At 46.2% G+C, this 18,209-nt stretch overlaps 1 protein-coding gene across 2 annotated transcripts in view; it reads right to left on the reverse strand.

The window, feature by feature from the left end:
- Positions 1–18,209, reverse strand: part of LOC146189139 (mannan-binding lectin serine protease 1-like) — a 67,166-nt gene that overhangs the window by 29,422 nt on the left and 19,535 nt on the right. The window contains exons 3-6 of one of the 2 annotated variants that reach the window (XM_084604051.1): positions 8,806–8,971; positions 5,269–5,450; positions 2,459–2,677; positions 353–520 (exon numbers count right to left, since the gene is read on the reverse strand). In XM_084604051.1, the coding sequence (XP_084460177.1) occupies positions 353–520; positions 2,459–2,677; positions 5,269–5,450; positions 8,806–8,971 (735 nt within the window). The remainder of the gene's footprint in view (positions 1–352; positions 521–2,458; positions 2,678–5,268; positions 5,451–8,805; positions 8,972–18,209) is intronic. The other variant, XM_084604052.1, reaches the window with a different exon arrangement.

Consider the following 18,209-nt stretch of genomic DNA (forward strand, 5'->3'; position numbering starts at 1 on the left):
CTTTTAGAGTGCAGTTTTTTTTTTTTTTTTTTTTTTTTTTTTTTTTTTTTTACAGTGCAGTGACTAACAAATGCTTCAGGTTCCAAGCGTTTCACATATGCCCTGCAACGTGTTCGTATTCTGACACCCGCCTATATTCGGTAGGCGTGTCTTCGCCGCTCACATGTCTGTCGTTTCAGTGTCGAGGTTTCTTCAAAAAGAGGGATTCTCATTGCTAAAGTCATTAACATGAGCTTGTGGCTGTGACATTATTATACCTCTTTTGATGTAAGGCGTCCTTCGTAATTTAAGGCGACCACGGAGACGAACAAAACGTTTCAACCGCTGACGCAACGTTGGGTCTCTCGCTCACCTCCGTCGTGGCTGACCTTGATGCCGCCGCTGTTGCTCTCGTACTCGAGCAGGAAGCCCCGGTTGCTGAGCAGGTCGTCGGATTTGAAGTGCACGAGCACGCTGCTGCTGGTGGAGCGCAGTATGCGCTTCTGGGAGTCCCCGCAGAAGCGACCGAAGGACGGGGAGTCTTGCGGGGAAAGCGAGATCATTTATGATGAGCTCGTGCAAGGTCTCACATAAACACGTGCACCAAACGGCTGAAGTGAAACGAAAGCTGAACAAAGGGATAAAGGCAAGCCTCATTTGCGTTTCGACAAGGGACTTGTCAACGTCTACCTCACTAAAACAAATTACATGATTGCGCTTAACTTTGGTTAAGGACGGAAATGGCGAAAGCCCCTTTTAGAGGGCTGTTTTCACCAACTGCATCGTCACTGTCTTCCCTACAATCATCTGGAACACCACTATTGCTACTATCATCATTATTAATTAAATGCACCGCCATTGCCATCTTTACTACTATCATTATCATTCACTGCATCGTCATTGTCATGGCTACTGGTTCGTGGGGTTTAACGTCCCAAAGCGACTCAGGCTATGAGAGACGCCGTAGTGGAGGTCTCCGGAAATTTCGACCACCTGGGGTTCTTTAACGTGCACTGACATCGCACAGCACACGGGCGCCTTGCTTTTCGCTGCCATCGAAAAGCTGCCGCCGAGGCCGGGATTCGATCCCGCGTCCTTGGGAACAGTAGTCGAGCGCCGTAACCACTGCGCCACCCCGGCGGAGTATTGTCATGGCTACTATCATCCTCACGCTAGACAAGGAGAAATAAGATCGGTTTCTCACGAGCCCGACGTGGAGTAGTGGCTTGCGCACTCGGCTTGGAATCGGACAGATAGCAGCTGGATTCCCCGGGGGATACTGTTTCTTTTTTCTTTTATGCAGACATCCCCTATGGAAATTTTCGTAACTCATGAGTAAAAAAAAAAGGCTTTTGCTTTAAAAATTGTATGATAGGATACTGTCATAGAGAATTTATTATAAATTACCACACAAATACATTATCAATGTCAAACATTATCCAAAAATGCCATACCCAACGTATGAAAATAAATAATGTGGTATGAAGTTTGTTTGGCTTAATTGCAAAGTTAAGCCTCTTTGAGGTTATTTAATCATTCAACTTTTTTCAGTAGGGTAGGCCAGTGCACTTAACTTTGGTAGATATTGCAATAAGCCCACACTGCGTGTCATGGTGCTATGCTGCGAGCAGTAGGGCCTGACGTGCTTAAGTCACTAAATGGACGCACTTAACCCCAAGTGACGAGCGTTAAGCGGAGACTGAGAGTTTAATTAGTTACTGCGTGCCAAGGTGGTAGTGTGGTTCATGAGAAATTCCGTTTTTGTCTACACCCTATTCCGACAAGGGAAGCCATTGTGAATGTAGAGCACCTCTATAACTTTCAATGAAGAGGAGCTTTAGCATTTCGCTTCCATTAAAGCGAGTCCGCAAATGCAGGAATCATAAGCGCTAACTCGTTAAACCAGTAACCAGTTTTAAAACTCAGTGGTACGATAAAATAAACTTCCCGGATCGTTCAGTGATGAACTTTGGCATATTAACAAAAATCAAGAATCGTTTGGCACCATGCACTAGTGTGTTTGCCTTTTAACGATACAAATGACAAAGAGCCACATAATATACTGTCAGCATCAAGCCAGAACCCCACAACAAAACAAGATCTTTGTTGAGACATGCTAAATGTTAAAGTAGTTGATTTGTAAAGCTGTGCACTCCGCCGTCTCGGCGTGTTAATGTAACACGCCCGTAATTCCTCTCCAGCAGTTAATAATATGGCGCTTTTTTTTTTTTTCATTGGTCCTTTTGGCGCTCGCCGTATACGCTATCTGGCCCGATTATTAAGTTTCTTAAGTTGAGAACATCGACCATGCGCTAATCAGACTTGTTGTGTGGTCACTACTAATTGCTTTTACACGACTGCTACTCTTCATCGGCTTCATTATGTAACACCTCTCCTCAGAAGTACAATGAGCATCATTCAAGCACGTACCCCTCCTATACACACCTATACACACATATATACACATACACATACACACCTTCGGAAGCACCATCGAAGACCTCGACATAGTCGAACGAGCACGACTCGTCAAACTCAAGTGCGATGACCTTGAACCGCATAACGATGACTTTCCCGGGCTCCACGTTGATGAGTGTCCAGCAGCTGCTGTTGTCCGGGTACTCGAACGGGTATCCGGGGCTGGTCACATTGCCTTCTTCGGCGGTTATCGTGTCGCCGCATATGTTCTCAGAGAGCTCTGGTAATACAATGAATAACAAAAAAAAACAATTCCCTAGTGAAAAAAATTGTATGAGGCAATAACCTCACATTTCTCTCACACAATCTCACTCAATTCACATAAGAAATCATATATAAGTCACATATAATTGCATAAGATCTCATGGTTCTTGTACATTATCATAAATTATGTGAAATATTTTATGATAATGATGTCCACCGTATGAGAGTGTATGCGATTTGGTGAGATTTTGTGAGGTAGAACTTTTGATTTTTCTGTACGGTTGCACCGGGTACTGCACTTCAAGCTCAGGCTATCTGCATGGGTGGCCTTAGCTTAATGCAAGACAAAAAGCGAACTAAGAGCAAGAGATTGGACGCATCGTAAAGACAACAGGTGGGCATGATACCGAGAAAGTAGGAGTGAAGCATTGGAAAGGCGGAAAAACTGCGATCGTGGGATAAAAGCCCGGCTATGGTAGATGAATGTTACTTAAGAGAACTCAACATATTTGGAGGGGAGCCCAACTCTAATAGCCAACGTTTTGAAAGGATGATTTGTCTTCCTCTGAATAATTTGTCGCGGCACTGATGCCGTGTGTAAGCTTTTCTTTTTCAAATTCACGTGCCCTAGCTGCATGAACACCATTGTGACGTCGTACCTTCCTGTTGCTCACATGTTCTCCCTTCTCAAAGCGAAGGATATATAACGCCCCGCCGGGGTGGTGCAGTGGTAAGACGCCCGACTACTGTGCCGGAGTTCCCGGGTTCGAACCCGACCGCGGCGGCTGCGTTTCGATGGAGGCGAAACGAAGTGGCGTCCGTGTGCTGTGCGATGTCAGCGCACGTTAAAGATCCCCAGGTGGTCGAAATTCCTCCGTAGCCCTCCACTGCGGATCCTCTTTCTCTCTTTCCACTTTAATTCCCACCTTCCTCCCTTCCCTTACGGCGCGGTTCGGGTGTCCACAGAGCAAGTGTGACAGTTACTGCGCCTTTCCTTTCCTGTGAACCAATTATTAAGGATATATAACACCTGGTAACTTTCAATGGCAGCCACCTCTAGGGAGTGGCGTTGACCCCATCGTAGGAGGTCACCCCCCTCCCCTCCCCCGAGTAGGAGTACCACACTTCGATGCACCCCAATAAATGAATGAATGGTCCATCCCCATGCGGTGCCTTCAAAGCGCTTCTCATATCACCAACGAGGCCTATCGTCATTGCAAAACATATGGCGAACCACTATGGAACTGCAATGCATATCGCTCCATATCAGTGGATATTTTTTGCTGATAACAATGACAGTTAACGATCATTCTCAATAAGGAACATAAATCTGTGCCACTCGTGCACACCTCAGCTTGTTGATATGATCGGGTGATTAAAAACGACATTGAGTAAAGGTTTGGAGTTAGCTTAAGCAACCGGATATGAGGTTGCTTCCTTGGTATACCTTGGAAAGGGATAAACGAACGTACAGGCCGGAAGGCAAGAAAGGAGCGGCGACTAGTGTTACGTCACGTGCACGTCAAAGAACACCGAATCAGAAACAGTTGCTGTGGCCTGTTTGTTGGTGTTGCCACAACCGCAGTCAACATGATTTCTCCGCCATAAAACAACGTTTTAAACTAACGTTTCCTATAGAAAATGTGAGCCATCCAAACAGATAAAGGTTGTCCCAGAACACAGGTACAACGTATGCAGTAAACCTAGCAGCAGCTATGCCGGCAAATGGCTTTGACATAGTACCTAAATTAGTGTGGGCACTAATCTGCGGATCTTGTTTAGCATGCATGCACCTTCTGTTTGATAATACCTGCTGAGTAAATTTCTAGCACTGCGTAGATTTACTATCTGAACCAATGGTGCATGAATACCACATACTGAAAAAATTGTATTAGTCAATAACCTCACATTTTCTCGCAGTCTCACTCAATTCACGTAAGAAATCCCATACAAGTCGCATAAATTGCGTAAGATCTCATAGTTTCTTGTACATTAACATAAATTATGGAAGATATATTATGATAATGATGTGCATCGTATGAGAGCTTATGTGATTTGATGAGATTGTGTAAGGTTATTGCCCCGTAGAACTTTTCGTTTTTCAGTAGGGGTTCTTGTTCCACTAGCTCGCCGGCTTTTGGCACAAAAGCCGCTTGAAACAAATGTACACTCTCATTGAAAGAAAAAAAGTTGTGAATAAAAAGAGTGCACAACGTCGTGCGTATATTACGTACAATCTGCATTAGATGATGGCACTCTTGTTGTCTCTACGTTGACGCTGACTTGTTCTATCATCTTCGGGAACCCTGAGAGTATTCTGGGGTCCTATTTTGATGCAATTGTTTTTCTGATTAATTTTGCTGTCCTGTTTTCGGAGGCGGCAGCACCTTGTGATGTCATGAACTAACAGCTAAACAAGCAATGTCATTTGCAGGCTCTGGGATTTGTTGGGGACAAGAACGCAAAATTATAGACCGCAAAAATTAACCTTCGCACCACACGCTTCCTGGCGGTTGACGAAATGGGGCACTTTCGCCTCGCTCGCCGAAGGTAGAAGAAACGTATCTATAGCTATGAGGAATGCGCTCTCGCAAGTCACTCACGTACCTGCCACTCCTGTGTCGGCGAAGAACTCCAGAAAGAATCCCTTCTCCTCGTATGATTCGTCCGACTTGAAGATCACCGTGACGGCCGTCGAGTTGGTGTGGATTGTTCGGTTCGTGATGGTGCCGCATGTCTTGCCCGTGGAGACCTGCTTCGGGCCAATGAGGACGTCGACGTTGTCGTACCTGAGCAAGAGGAGCTGCTTGAACTATACGCTGTGGAAATACCACCAACGATTAAAACGTCATCTCTACCGCACACATAACATATACCGGCCATGCGCATCACTCTCCAAAGATTAGATGACAACAGGTGGAGAATGGACAACGGATCCAGTTGAAAAAAACTGTGTCAACAATGCAACATATTTTGCAACATATTATGTAGTTCTGTCGTAAACGTCAGAATTATCTGCAGTTCTGTAATTTTCTCTGTCCTAGTTTCTGTAGTCTGTAGTGCTGCAGTACTTTTTTATTGTAACTAAAAAAACTTCTGACGTTACAACATAAATTTCTGTTCTCACAAAAGGTTCCCTTTCAAAAACCACAATGAAATTTTGTTGTGACCACAGAAAATTCTTCTGCAGTATTTTCCGACTAGAGGTGTTTGCTCTGACCTGTAGTTATATTGGACCTCTCTGCCATTAACATTAGTTGGTTAGCACGAGGGCGCACGGGTTTGCTGTCGCGACATGGTATACGATGAAACTTTTTCATCTTGGAGCAACTTCCTTATACGGCCACTGCTGCAACGGCTGGCGTGTGTTTTTGGAGTAAGCACAGTAGGGTAAAAACAGAAAACGAGGACCCCGAGAAGTCTGCGTCCTTCAGTACGTGCATATACGACCACGGTAAGCAACTGCAAAGGAGAACGCCGCACGGTGCCAACAACATAGAAATGCATAACACTCGCTCCGTATACGCGCCGACACATATCCCTGCCTTATCACCATTACTAGTGGCAACAGGACAGCCATCTCCATGAAAACAGCGTGCAAAACGTAGGCGTTGAGCTACTATCACAAGCCTCTTTTTGCACAAACAGTTCTCGACACATCCATTATTAATTTAAACAGCGCGAACAAGAAGATACAGGACAAGATAAAAGGAAGCCACAGTACAAGCGCTGACTCACAACTATGCCTAGACCTTTACTCCAAGGTCCACATAAAAACAAATATGACGAAAACGAAACAATCATGTGAAACAACTCCTGGGTTCACCTGCTGCACAAAACGTCACTCAAAAAAGCCAGAGAAGTCTTGCTGACACACTGATTGTCCGTTGAAATAAAATATGATTCAACTATCTCTCTCGTCATTTTTTTCTTTGTGGCGATACAAAATCCTAACCTGGTCAAACGTAGGAGTACATTACTTCTTCTCCTTCTTCATTGTTTCACATGAATGGCAATGTGAGACCAGAAATGTTTTGTCCTTGCTGTGTTGACACATCATTTCCCGCACGACCAAGAATGCCATTTTCACCGCTGCTGTGATTAGTGCAAGACTTTTGTAGCAAGAGCTACACTGGGCTACCAGTCTAGCATTTCGCGGTGGCCGCGAGCGGCCAGTTGAGCGCACGCGCTGTAACCATAGCAACCGGAGAAGGGCACCAGATGCGCCGCGCACTTGGTTGCCGTCTCGCCGCACGCCGCTCTATCACACGAACCGCACGTCGCATGTTGAGCATTGGGTATAAAATGTGGAAATGAAATAGGCGGCTTCATCACAACGTTTGACATGAACGCAGAAAAGGAGAGTCCCACCGCTGCTAAACGGCGGTGTAGACAAGAGAAGATTAACAACTTCCGATTCTGATATTGTCGCCTGGCACTTGGCTACTCATTCAAGGAGTGGATGAGCGTAAGAAGGCCAAGAGAGCAGCGGTGAAGCCCGAAGAGAAAGAGGAACGGCTTGCCAAACGGATATGCCAGACGCACTGCTGAGCATAACTGACGCCGCATAGCCGCCGAGATGAAGCTTATTGAAGATGTCATTCAATGGGAACCAAAAGATGAGGATGTGAAGGAACAAGCTCAGCAAGGGAAACGTACCTCTCGCTAGCTATACCCTGGCGTAGCCAACCTAAGCCACCGACAATTTTTTTTTTACCCTGACTCCCTTTCCTGAAAAGTTATAAAAAAAAAACTGCACCATAAATGAAAGCAAAAATAAGGAACACAAAAGAGCATTAACCGTCTAAAATAGGCTACCACTTCTTCAAAACGTTCGGTGCGTGCCGGCGCGTCCATTTCTCTCTCCTCAACGTCATCCCTATTCCTCAACCTTGTTGTGTGCGTGTTTACTCTGCCTTCTACTCTTCTGTCGTTATCTGGCTTGTATTCGATTAACACCGATGCACTTGGCCTCCGAGCCAAAGGAAGAACAACGATAACAGGCTTCAGTTGCACAACCGTTGGAGATGGAGTCCAAGTAACGACTCTCGCCGTAAAGCAGACAAAACATATTGGCAACCTCTCCTGTCTGCTTTTGCTCTGTTTTTCCGGCCTTCAGGTGCCTCCACGAGTGGAAACTGACACTCTCTAAGCATGCAAGGCAATACTGTAAGATAACTGTTCTTCGGAGTTAACTGCTTCAGATGTGAATTTGAATCCATGCAGCACGGTACTGACTGCACTGATAGTGTGCATATATATATATATATATATATATATATATATATATATATATATATATATATATATATATATATATATATATATATATATATATATTGTGAGCCTGCCATGGGTCTCATTCTTTCATTTGTACATACCATCGTCATCGCCAGGTTCGCCATTGGAATAAACACCAGACACGGCATAGCTTGCCTTGCCGCCATGACTTTGCCGTCTTGACCTGGCCTTCTTTCACAAGTGGTGGAGGTGCTGGATACCTCCCCCACTTGTGGAGCGGTGGGTCGCGTTGTCGTGTCCGGCCGGTGGGTCCGGCCGGGTCGAGACTGCTCTCGGTTGACATGACGATGGTGGCAGTTGCCAAACGGCAACCGGAACGTAGCTCCAGTGAGAGGCAGGGCGTAAGGTAGCAAGGGGATCGAGTTTCACCTCCACCACTTAAAATAGAAAGCTAGGTCGAGACTTCAAGGTCGTGACGGCAAGGCAAGGTATTCCGTGCCAGGTGTTTATTCCGATGGCGAATCCAGGCGCGTGATCATGGCGATGGTATGTACCAATGAAAGAAGATCCATGAAAAGCTCACAATAACGGGCCTTCTCTATATTTCAGCAATACCGGGACTCGCGTTCGACAGCAAAATGATCAGGAGCTTTTTACGGACCCCGTGCATAAAACCTCGAAGCTTGGTACTTTTAAGCAGACCTCCGCACCACGGCGACGGAGGTTTCTGCACTCGTAAGTCCGAATCGCTAGTACTGGCTGTAGAATCGCTGAAGAATTGGCATCAACGAATGGATACTGCTCAGGATGCTATAATCAATAACCAACTAAACTTGCGAAGCAAAACTTCTTGTCATGCTGTGGAAGTTCGCAATTTCGCCATTTCTACGTGTAGTGACGTACTCGCAACCCGGAGAGTCCTCGATTTCGATGTTGACGAAGTGGAGCGTGATGTCTCCGTCGGCGGTGATGACCCATCTGCAGAGCTGGTTAGACTCGTAACCCTTGGGGTAGCCCGGTGTGTAGAGCCGCGCCGGCTTCGATAGCGCCGTCAGGTTGCCCCCACAATCTGCATCAACGTACAAGAAAAAAAAAAGCGATTATAAGAATGGTGTTAAAGGAGGTACAGTATGCACTATATACAATCCTACAGTGGAGGTGTGGGGGGAGAATGGCGGAGCTCAATTCGCATAGCTACTGGGGAATCCTTCGTTGATGCAACCTACCTACCATATTCTGTATGATCTTATACTAGTGAATGCCTTTTTCTCAAAACTACCACACGTGAGAAACGTTTTAATGTTCAGACGCCACCAAGCACAACTAGATAATTATATCCTACCTTTCTTCAAAAAAAAAAAAAGACTGTCACAATTGTAGAACATATTAAAGAGAGAAAAGAAAATATTGAAATATAAACGCCAGAATGTTGAAATCCTCTAAACATGCAGCCGCTCTATGTGTCCCTTAAAATGATGCCACAGCCCTGACTCCTTGGCCTGGGTGAATGGCTCGGTGTCATGAAGGACCCGTCCAAAACGCCGAGTGCTGTGTGTGGATAAACGAGCAGAGGATGTATGCGCGTCATACGGGCTGGCCTTCGACGCAATAGCGATGACTGTCTCTGAAGCATTCGACGTCAACTTTCCGTCGAAAAGCGCTTCCTGACAACGCTCTCAAAGAAGGCGATCGATCTGGCACTCTATCAGCAATGGGGATGCTTGCCAACCTACGTATTCGGGTAGCTCGATCTTTCCCACAGGAGGAGAGTGCGCCGATATTAGACGTGTCAAATTCCCAGCAGCTCTTATTGAGAGTTCCTCAGAACCAGAAAACAGCATAACAGGCATCGCACATAGCTGGTCGATATCAGATTTCATGCTTCAAAAAGAGTCATTTGGTGGAACCTGGGATTGGACCAAAGGAACTGGTGCTATTACAATAAGATTCAACGGTAACGTGCAAAAACAAAGACAGAACAGTTATCATATCACTACAACGTGCGGTTTGCCACAGGTCGCATGCTGCCTCTGGTGCCGACCTAGCGGCTACCAGAGTAATAGTTAGTGTACGATGAACACGTTTCATTTCTCGACAAAACGTAAATTCATCCCCCAAAGCCAGCTGCTCGAGGCATGCACACTCTTCCTTCAGTGCTTGGAAAATAATCAGCGCATTGGCTTGTCGACACTCAAGGTAACAGTGGCAACACAAAGAAAAGAAACAGCTGCCAAAGATAGCGAAAAGAGAGAACAAACCCCTGTGGTCGTCTTGTTTAAGACGTTTCTGCCTACTTTTGCTGATATATAATCGACACTCCCAGCAACGTATACAGTATAGGGTGTTCCTTGAGTACCGGCCTCATCGACCAGTACCGCTTGTAAGTCTCGTGGAGATATCAGCTTCCACGGACGCACTCTACTACTGACGTACACTTCCGAAACGCATAGCATATTTCATGCTAGAAACATCTATCAGCGCACTGTTACAGTTCATTGTCATTCAACGCTTAAAAAAAATACCAGGGACTTAGCGACTTAGGTAGTGAAAGGCGAAAGCCCGAATTCCGCATTCTGCTACGCAACTGACACTAATTAGTAAATCATTAATTAATCATAAAGAGGGTAATATATAACCGAATGCCTAATTATTCATTAGACATAATTAATTATTTATTATACATTAAATAATTACTTGCATATAAATTAACTAATTAAACAGTCATTCATTATTATTAGACCATTGATAGGTATATGGCCATATAAGGCACGCATTCGCGCATACTGTGGTAGTGCTCTGTGACTGGTCGAGACCTCTATGACGTCATCCCGCCTCGGCCAATCAGAGCCGACGCAAAAGCGGGACACGTTTTGTCCACGACAGCATGAGCCATTAAAGGTCTTCGCCTTAAAAGATAACGTTCCGAAGAGTCTCCGATCGACGTCACAAATCCCGCATTCCAAGCATTTTCGAAATCCTCTTGCATGCGTAATTACCGCCTGTAGAGGCAAACGCGCTCTTGCGACCTCGTTCTCGCTTCTTTCGGAAACATCCAAAGGAGGCGAGTCGGCACTTCCTTTTTTTATTTTTATTTTTAAAACAAGCGTACCACAGAGGTATAGTAAAGCGGATATCAAAGAAATTACATTGCGCACACGCTCCTTCTGAAAGAGTCTGTAGGTGGATGCAATAGCGAACAGGTAATCCAGACCAGGTGCGTAATTTTCCTACCGTTTTGTTTTCTCACTTAACGGCCCACGGCGATGTGTGCTCGTTTGGTCAGCTCGTACCACTCGCCGCCCTTTTATTTTCGCTCCATAAATCTTACTCATGCTTGGGAAGTACCCCAGTGAGTCGAAAATTCTTCTAACCGTGATGCTGCTACTAATGCCGGTGCGTGCCTCAGCCACCACTACGTAACTATAAGCGCGCACCTTTTTATCTACCGCGTACCTGTCAGGCTAACCAAGTCGTATATCACATCCGTCTTTACACGGCGTTTCATAAAGAAGCGCCGTAGTTACAGCAGCGTTTCACACGTAGCCGTCATCATCGCACCAAGCTTTTTCTTCTCTCTTTTTTATTTTTCTTTTGCTTGTTCCAGGAAACTCTAAAGGCAATAACCCGGCGAAAACGAAGAGCTCGCCTCATTTCCACATCGGTAGTACGCCTCGGGCCAAAAAGAAAGAAAGCGGACAAGCTTCGCCTTCTCTCTGCTTGCATACCTCCTTTTTGTATGTAATTTCGGGATCAGCGAAGCTGTTTACGCTTCCAAAGCCATCTGGTTGTGTAGTGGGGAGAGAAAGCTGATGAATGTTGCATCACTACCCCACCCGCGTGGTGTAGTTTCTCGCGATTAGCGTGGAGAGAGGGAGAGGGGTAAGTGAAAGGGAAGAAGAATTGGACGATCTGCACTCGATGCGTCTTGCAAGGTCTAAGGAGCTGTCAAGGTGTTGTCTCGACACGAGCGTAGTCGGCGAATCTGCAGCGTATACACGTACATGGAGGACGCCGGTAATTGAGACGGCAACCTTCGATTCGTCGAGTGAGCCTCGGAACGGTTGCCTTACGGGCGCTACAAGGGACTCGTCGGCAAGCATCACGTTCCCAGTTTATGGAAGTTCTATACAGATGCGTTGCAGAACATAACATTTCGCTCCCCTCCACTGACGTGTAAGAAAACGACAGTATCTGTTTCTCTCTCTCTCTCTCTCTCTCTATATATATATATATATATATATATATATATATATATATATATATATATATATATATATATATATATATATATATATATATCACTCTATCTCTTTTTCTAACACACACACACGCACACACACGGACGCCACTTCGTTTCGCCTCCATCGAAACCCGGCCTCGGCGGCTGCGTTTCGATGGAGGCAAAACGAAGTGGCGTCCGTGTGCTGTGCGATGTCAGCGCACGTTAAAGATCCCCAGGTGGTCGAAATTACTCCGTAGCCCTCCACTACGGCCCCCCTTTCTCTCTATCCACTTTCACTCCCACCTTCATCCCTTCCCTTACGGCGCGGTTCAGGTGTCCACAGAGCAAGTGAGACAGATACTGCGCCTTTCCCTTCCTATGAACCAACCAACCTCTCTATTTCTTAGTTCCGAATGTCTACGGTTTCCTTTACGTGTGAAGTGTTCCGGGTGATTGTATTGTCACACGATGATAGGCCGTGACTCATCGAGCTTGAAATGAGTTTCGCCCTCTGCGTCAACTACACACCACACCGAAGTGAGAAAGCTCTTAACGGGGTTATTTTTGTCCCGCTATCGTTTACGGCAATAACAGACAATTGCCATAAACTTTACTCGATCGACGATCAAAGAACGACAGCTAAAAACGGACCATACTTCCAACAAAACTTAAGAGGGAGACTGCAACTAGGTGCTGAAGCCTTCCCATAGCTTGCCGAGCATTTGAAATGCGGTCAGACATTCAAACATATATGTTTAGTTAGCCTTAGAAGACTTGAAGCGCAGAAGTACGCATAAAAGCACTAAGGCAGCCGTTTAAGTAATCGGGAGGGATCTTGTTAACTAAAAATGAATACGCAACAAATACTAAGAAATGAGACAATGTGGACCCGAAGGGGTCGACAACTAAGAGCTCGGAAGACTCCAAGAGCAGAGACGCGTTCGCTAGTCGAATCTGTGGAATAATAATAATAATAAATTGGTTCACAGGAAGGGAAAGGTGCAGTAACTGTCACACTTGCTCTGTGGACACCCGAACCGCGCCGTAAGGGAAGGGAGGAGGGTGGGAATGAAAGTGGAAAGAGAGAAAGAGGAGCCGTAGTGGAGGGCTACGGAGTAATTTCGACCACCTGGGGATCTTTAACGTGCGCTGACATCGCACAGCACACGACGCCTCTTCGTTTCGCCTCCATCGAAACGCAGCCGCCGAGGTCGGATTCGAACCCGGAATCTGTGGAACCGATCTGCGTTTTAGAGGTGTTCCAGAGTACAACCGGAGCGCTAGCCACATTAGGCGATAATTCGAGGTAGAGCGCCGCGCGGTGGCTCCACACGGTGGGCTGGCGGCGGTGGTTGTGGTGGTGGAAAGCATTTGTTACAAAAGAGAGAGATCCACTGCCGCTCTTCGCATCGCTCAGGTTCTGGGATTGCGAAACGTTTCGCCCACCGCCCGAAACAGCTGGCCAGCCAAAGCGGTAGAAGAAAAGTTTGTATGTAGTTTCCGATCTACCTATTTTAAAGGTGTAGTTTGGCTCCCTATAGAGCAGGTAAAAAAGAAAAGCTGTCAACGCTCCCTTTGTTCGTGACACGCATGAAAACATTTCAGTGATAGCTTGGCGGGACTCAATAAACATGACTAGAGTGTTGTGGCACTGCGCTTCCATCGAGCGGCCGTGGTTGTGGAATATGTGGGAAGAGAAAATAACTTATCGCTGCAAGTATCGGCACCCTGAAACGTATTTTAGCACCAGTAAGCCTTTTCCATCGCATATACGTCGCGTCGCTATAGAAACATGGCTTCATGTCACTGATAACAATTTGTTGGCCGGAAAATAAACGCGCAGTATGTTCTTCAGGAAGAAGGAGAAGAAAATGCACGGGCCTGCCACTGGCTCTGTAGCTGAGAGCCACCTCTGCTGCCTCGTGCGGACAGAAGAGAAAATAGAGAACAAAAAGAAGAGGAAGAGAAAGATGCACGCCGCAACAGCACCGAAGCAGTAGCGGGTGCTACGACGGCCTACAACAGATAAAAATTCGGTGGCAGGATAGCCCCCGCCGCAAGAGGCGGTGACCTACCTGTCCCTGCCCCATCAGGGCCAGGATCAGCCACCCCCCCTACACCGTAACATTTGCTCTGTGGACACCTGACCCGCGCCGTAAGGGAAGGGCGGAAGTGGGGAGCGAAAGTGGACAGAGAGAAAGAGGAGCTGTAGTGGAGGGCTACGGAGTAATTACGACCACCTGCGGATCTTTAACGTGCGCTGACATCGCGCAGCACACGGACGCCTCTCCGTTTCCCCTCCATCTAAACGCAGCCGCCAGCGGTCGGGATCGAGCCCGGGAACTCCGGCACAGTAGTCGGACATCTTAACCACTGCACCACCGCGGCGAGGCCTGCATGTGGTTACACATTGAAGTTTGGGGCCTCAAGTGTCTACTTAATAGGTGTGTCCATTCTGGCATGCGCTCATTAGTGAGGTGGCGGCCAGGTGGAGCAGTGTCTCCTGTTAAGTCATTTCCGATGAAACTGCTCTCGCCGATTCATCATACCTATTGCACAAAAGTGAACACTACAAATTATGTGCCGTAATATTTGCGCCTGAAATTTACAAAGCATTTGACACCTAAAACAGGCACCTGTGCTTAAGGCGATGAAAGCTTTAATGTACGTAAGCAATGCGATGCGGCGCTGGCACGTGCCACTCGTTAAAACAAACAGAATGCGCTAAACGCAAACAACGCCCGTTTAAACATATTCGCATACCGACATATCCGCAATATATGGGTCCTCATTCATCCGAGCGTTCCTACCTTTCCTGCCTTCAATACCTCCAGTTTAAAAATCAGCCATAGTCACGGCATGTTCGTGCTTTTTTATGATGAATTACAAGATAGAAGCGTTTACAACACACACACACACACACACACACACACACACACACACACACACACACACACACACACACACACACACACACACACACACACACACACACACACACACACACACACACACACACACACACACACACCCACACACACACACACACACACACTTTTTTTCCCATTCTTTGACAAAGTCCCAATAGGCAGCTTTAGCACCTATACGTGCACATGCGTGTTACGCAGTGGATGGCGGCGAGCTTGAGGCTTTAGTCAGCTGCTTTCGTGCTCTTTCCTATTTTTCATTTTTTGTTTCGCCTGTTCCCAGCATATTTCCGCTTCTGTTCGTCGAGACCTCCACAGGTCATGTTGCGGCACCCGAAGAGGATAAACATTTTTTGCGCAATCGCGTCCGTGTTTCCAACTGCGCTGCCCAAGGATCACCTAACGAAGGTAATAAAGAAATATCGGGCCTCCTCAGCTTCCAAAGCATGCGCGAAGCGTAAGAAGAATAAATATATATATATATTGCAAAGGACGCCATCCTTCGGCGCTCGACCAGGAAAAGAATGTAGGAAGAAAGCTGCTCTTTGAAAATACCTGCCAAAGAATGAGTTAAGCGCCCGCCTCGCAACCTTTTTGTCCGAAAACAATCGAGATGACTAAATAAAGATGCGACTTCTTGCACGTGTGCTTCAGAATGGCGTGCGATTCACGGGTGAATGCATTTGACATTCTATATTCGACCCCTACATCCCATACATTTTTTTTTTTTAGCTCAAATCAAATTTATACTTCCCTGTTACCAATGGCACGGTCACATCACCCCCCCCCCCCCCCGCCTGCATTATCAGGGAGGCAAGTGTGAATAAATATGATGCAGTGGTTAGGGCGCTCGACTACTGTGCCCAAAGATGAGGTATCGAATCCCGGCTATGGTGACTAGAAGCTTCTAGTCACCATATCCCGGCTGCGGCGGCCGCTTTTCAATAGAGGCGAAAAGCAAAGCCGGCGTGGCGCACTGGTTACGGCACTCTACTACTGTTCCTAAGGATGCGGGATCGAATCCTGGCCTCGGCGGCCACTTTTCGATGGAGGCCAAAAGCAAGGCGCCCGTGTGCGGTGCGATGTCAGTGCACGTTAAAGAACCCCAGGTGGTCGAAATTTCCGGAGTCCTCCACTACGGCGTCTCTCATAGCCTGAGTCGCTTTGGGACGTTAAACCCCACAAAACCAAACCAAACCAAACCAAAACCAAAACATACATACAACTGTATTTTCAGCTTACGAGAACATATTTCTTGTAACGGGCTGCAGAGTGGGAACCCCCTCCTTTGTTTATAACCCTGTCGCAAAGCTTATGGTGCTCAACGAAGCGGATAACGACGGGTCATTGACAACGATATCTGCATGAAGTCTCGTATGCATTCAGTAAAACGAGCTCGCACGCAAGCTTATTTGCATCGTGACTCAAAACTTTGTTTTGTTTTTGTTTTGTTTTTTCAGGTTAAGGACGACGTCCACATTACGAGCAAACAAACACACGGGCAGCTTTTGTCCGTGTGTCGCTTCTCGATATGATCGTTGCGCTGTCAAAGAAAATATTACGTTTAAGATAAGAAGCTTCTTTGTGCCGATGGTTTACCGCCGTAAAGAAATGTCTCATCGCGGAATGTCCCTCGTTAGGACGTTTTAATACTGAGCTAGGGCCCGTTCGCGGCGGCCACGTTTAGATGGAGGCGAAAAGCAGGACGCCAGTGTACTGTGCGGCGTCATGTGAGCGTTAAAGAACTCCAGGTGGTCAAAATTATCACTTCACAGCAAGAGTCGTTTGGAAAGTTAAGTACCTCATGTACTAAACAAACCAAACTGTATTAAGTTACCAACTCACCCAACTATCGAATATTATATTGTGCCCAACAGCGCGTGGTTACTGCTTACTTCATTATCGGATTCATATGTAGTACGCATCCGTGGGAAAAAGGGATTAGGGAAAGTGTTTGAGGCATTATAATAATGTATTAAAACGCCATTACAGCGTGACGCGGTATAGTTGCGCGATAGCGGAACACCTTTCTGGTGGCACGAAATACGTGAATCAGAGTTCAAAAACAGGCACACCAATCACGAAGAGGCTTAGTGAAGGCCCTCGTGTTCCGCATTTTCTCTGAAACCTCGCCTTCGCAACCAGACTTAAGAGGAATGAACGAAAATGTGATCGACAGCGGCGAAGTACTCAGTTGGCCGGAGCCGCCAGAAACGCCAGTCCCACGCATATCTACAGACGCCACGTACGACGAGTTCGTTGATCGCACGCGCCGTCACGAGTCATTATTACGGGGTAAAGGACCACGATGCCCGATTACAGCAAGCATATACGCAAATGTAGCTATTTGGTTTTCGTTTTCTTTTATAGTTATCTGGCCACGCGGCCACAACCACTCCTGACCAAACCTGTTTTGATGTCGGTCCCTCTTGCAGCGCATTGCACGTCCCAGCAACGCCCTGCGCGTCCGCCAACTCATGCACCTAGCCTTTTCCTCGACGGGTCCGGTCCGGAAGCGAGGTGTCCTCTTACATGAAATAGCTGGCACAGGGAGCAATAGTGCGTTCATAGACAAAGAACACAACCTAATCGATTTTTTTCTCTCTTTATTCATATAACAATTTATTTCTATATTCCTTTCTTTGCACTTTGGACGAATGCAGACTGTTTTGCCCAAACGAACAAAGCGAATGTCTTTTTTAAGGAGAGATAAGTGAAGACAGAAATCAGCCGGCGTCTTGTGGAGAACGTCAACACCATATTTTCCTTCGTGAAGCAATAAGCGGCTGACCACGCGGAGAAAAAAAGGGACTTTGAGAATAAAACACAAAAATGCAATTCAATAAGCATGGAAGATGTAGTTGCATACACAATTTAAAAAAAAAAAACGAAATGGTTTGCATTATAGATGCTCACGAAAGGACATAAGACGCGATTAGATGGAACGACCTGGATTCGTTTCAACCGGCAGAAGTTATGCCTCTAAATAGGGAAAAGCCGACTCGTAGCACACCGGGCAGTTAGTTTCGCTTCTGGCAAGGAATTCTCGCACAGCGCTGTGGAGTTTGGCATGGTGATATTTATTTATTTATTTATTTATTTATTTATTTATTTATTTATTTATTTATTTATTTATTTATTTATTTATTTATTTATTT

Source organism: Amblyomma maculatum, chromosome 5 (genome assembly GCF_055883805.1).
Source record: "Amblyomma maculatum isolate TAMU_Amacu chromosome 5, ASM5588380v1, whole genome shotgun sequence".
In the NCBI taxonomy this organism is placed as follows: Eukaryota; Metazoa; Arthropoda; class Arachnida; order Ixodida; family Ixodidae; genus Amblyomma; species Amblyomma maculatum.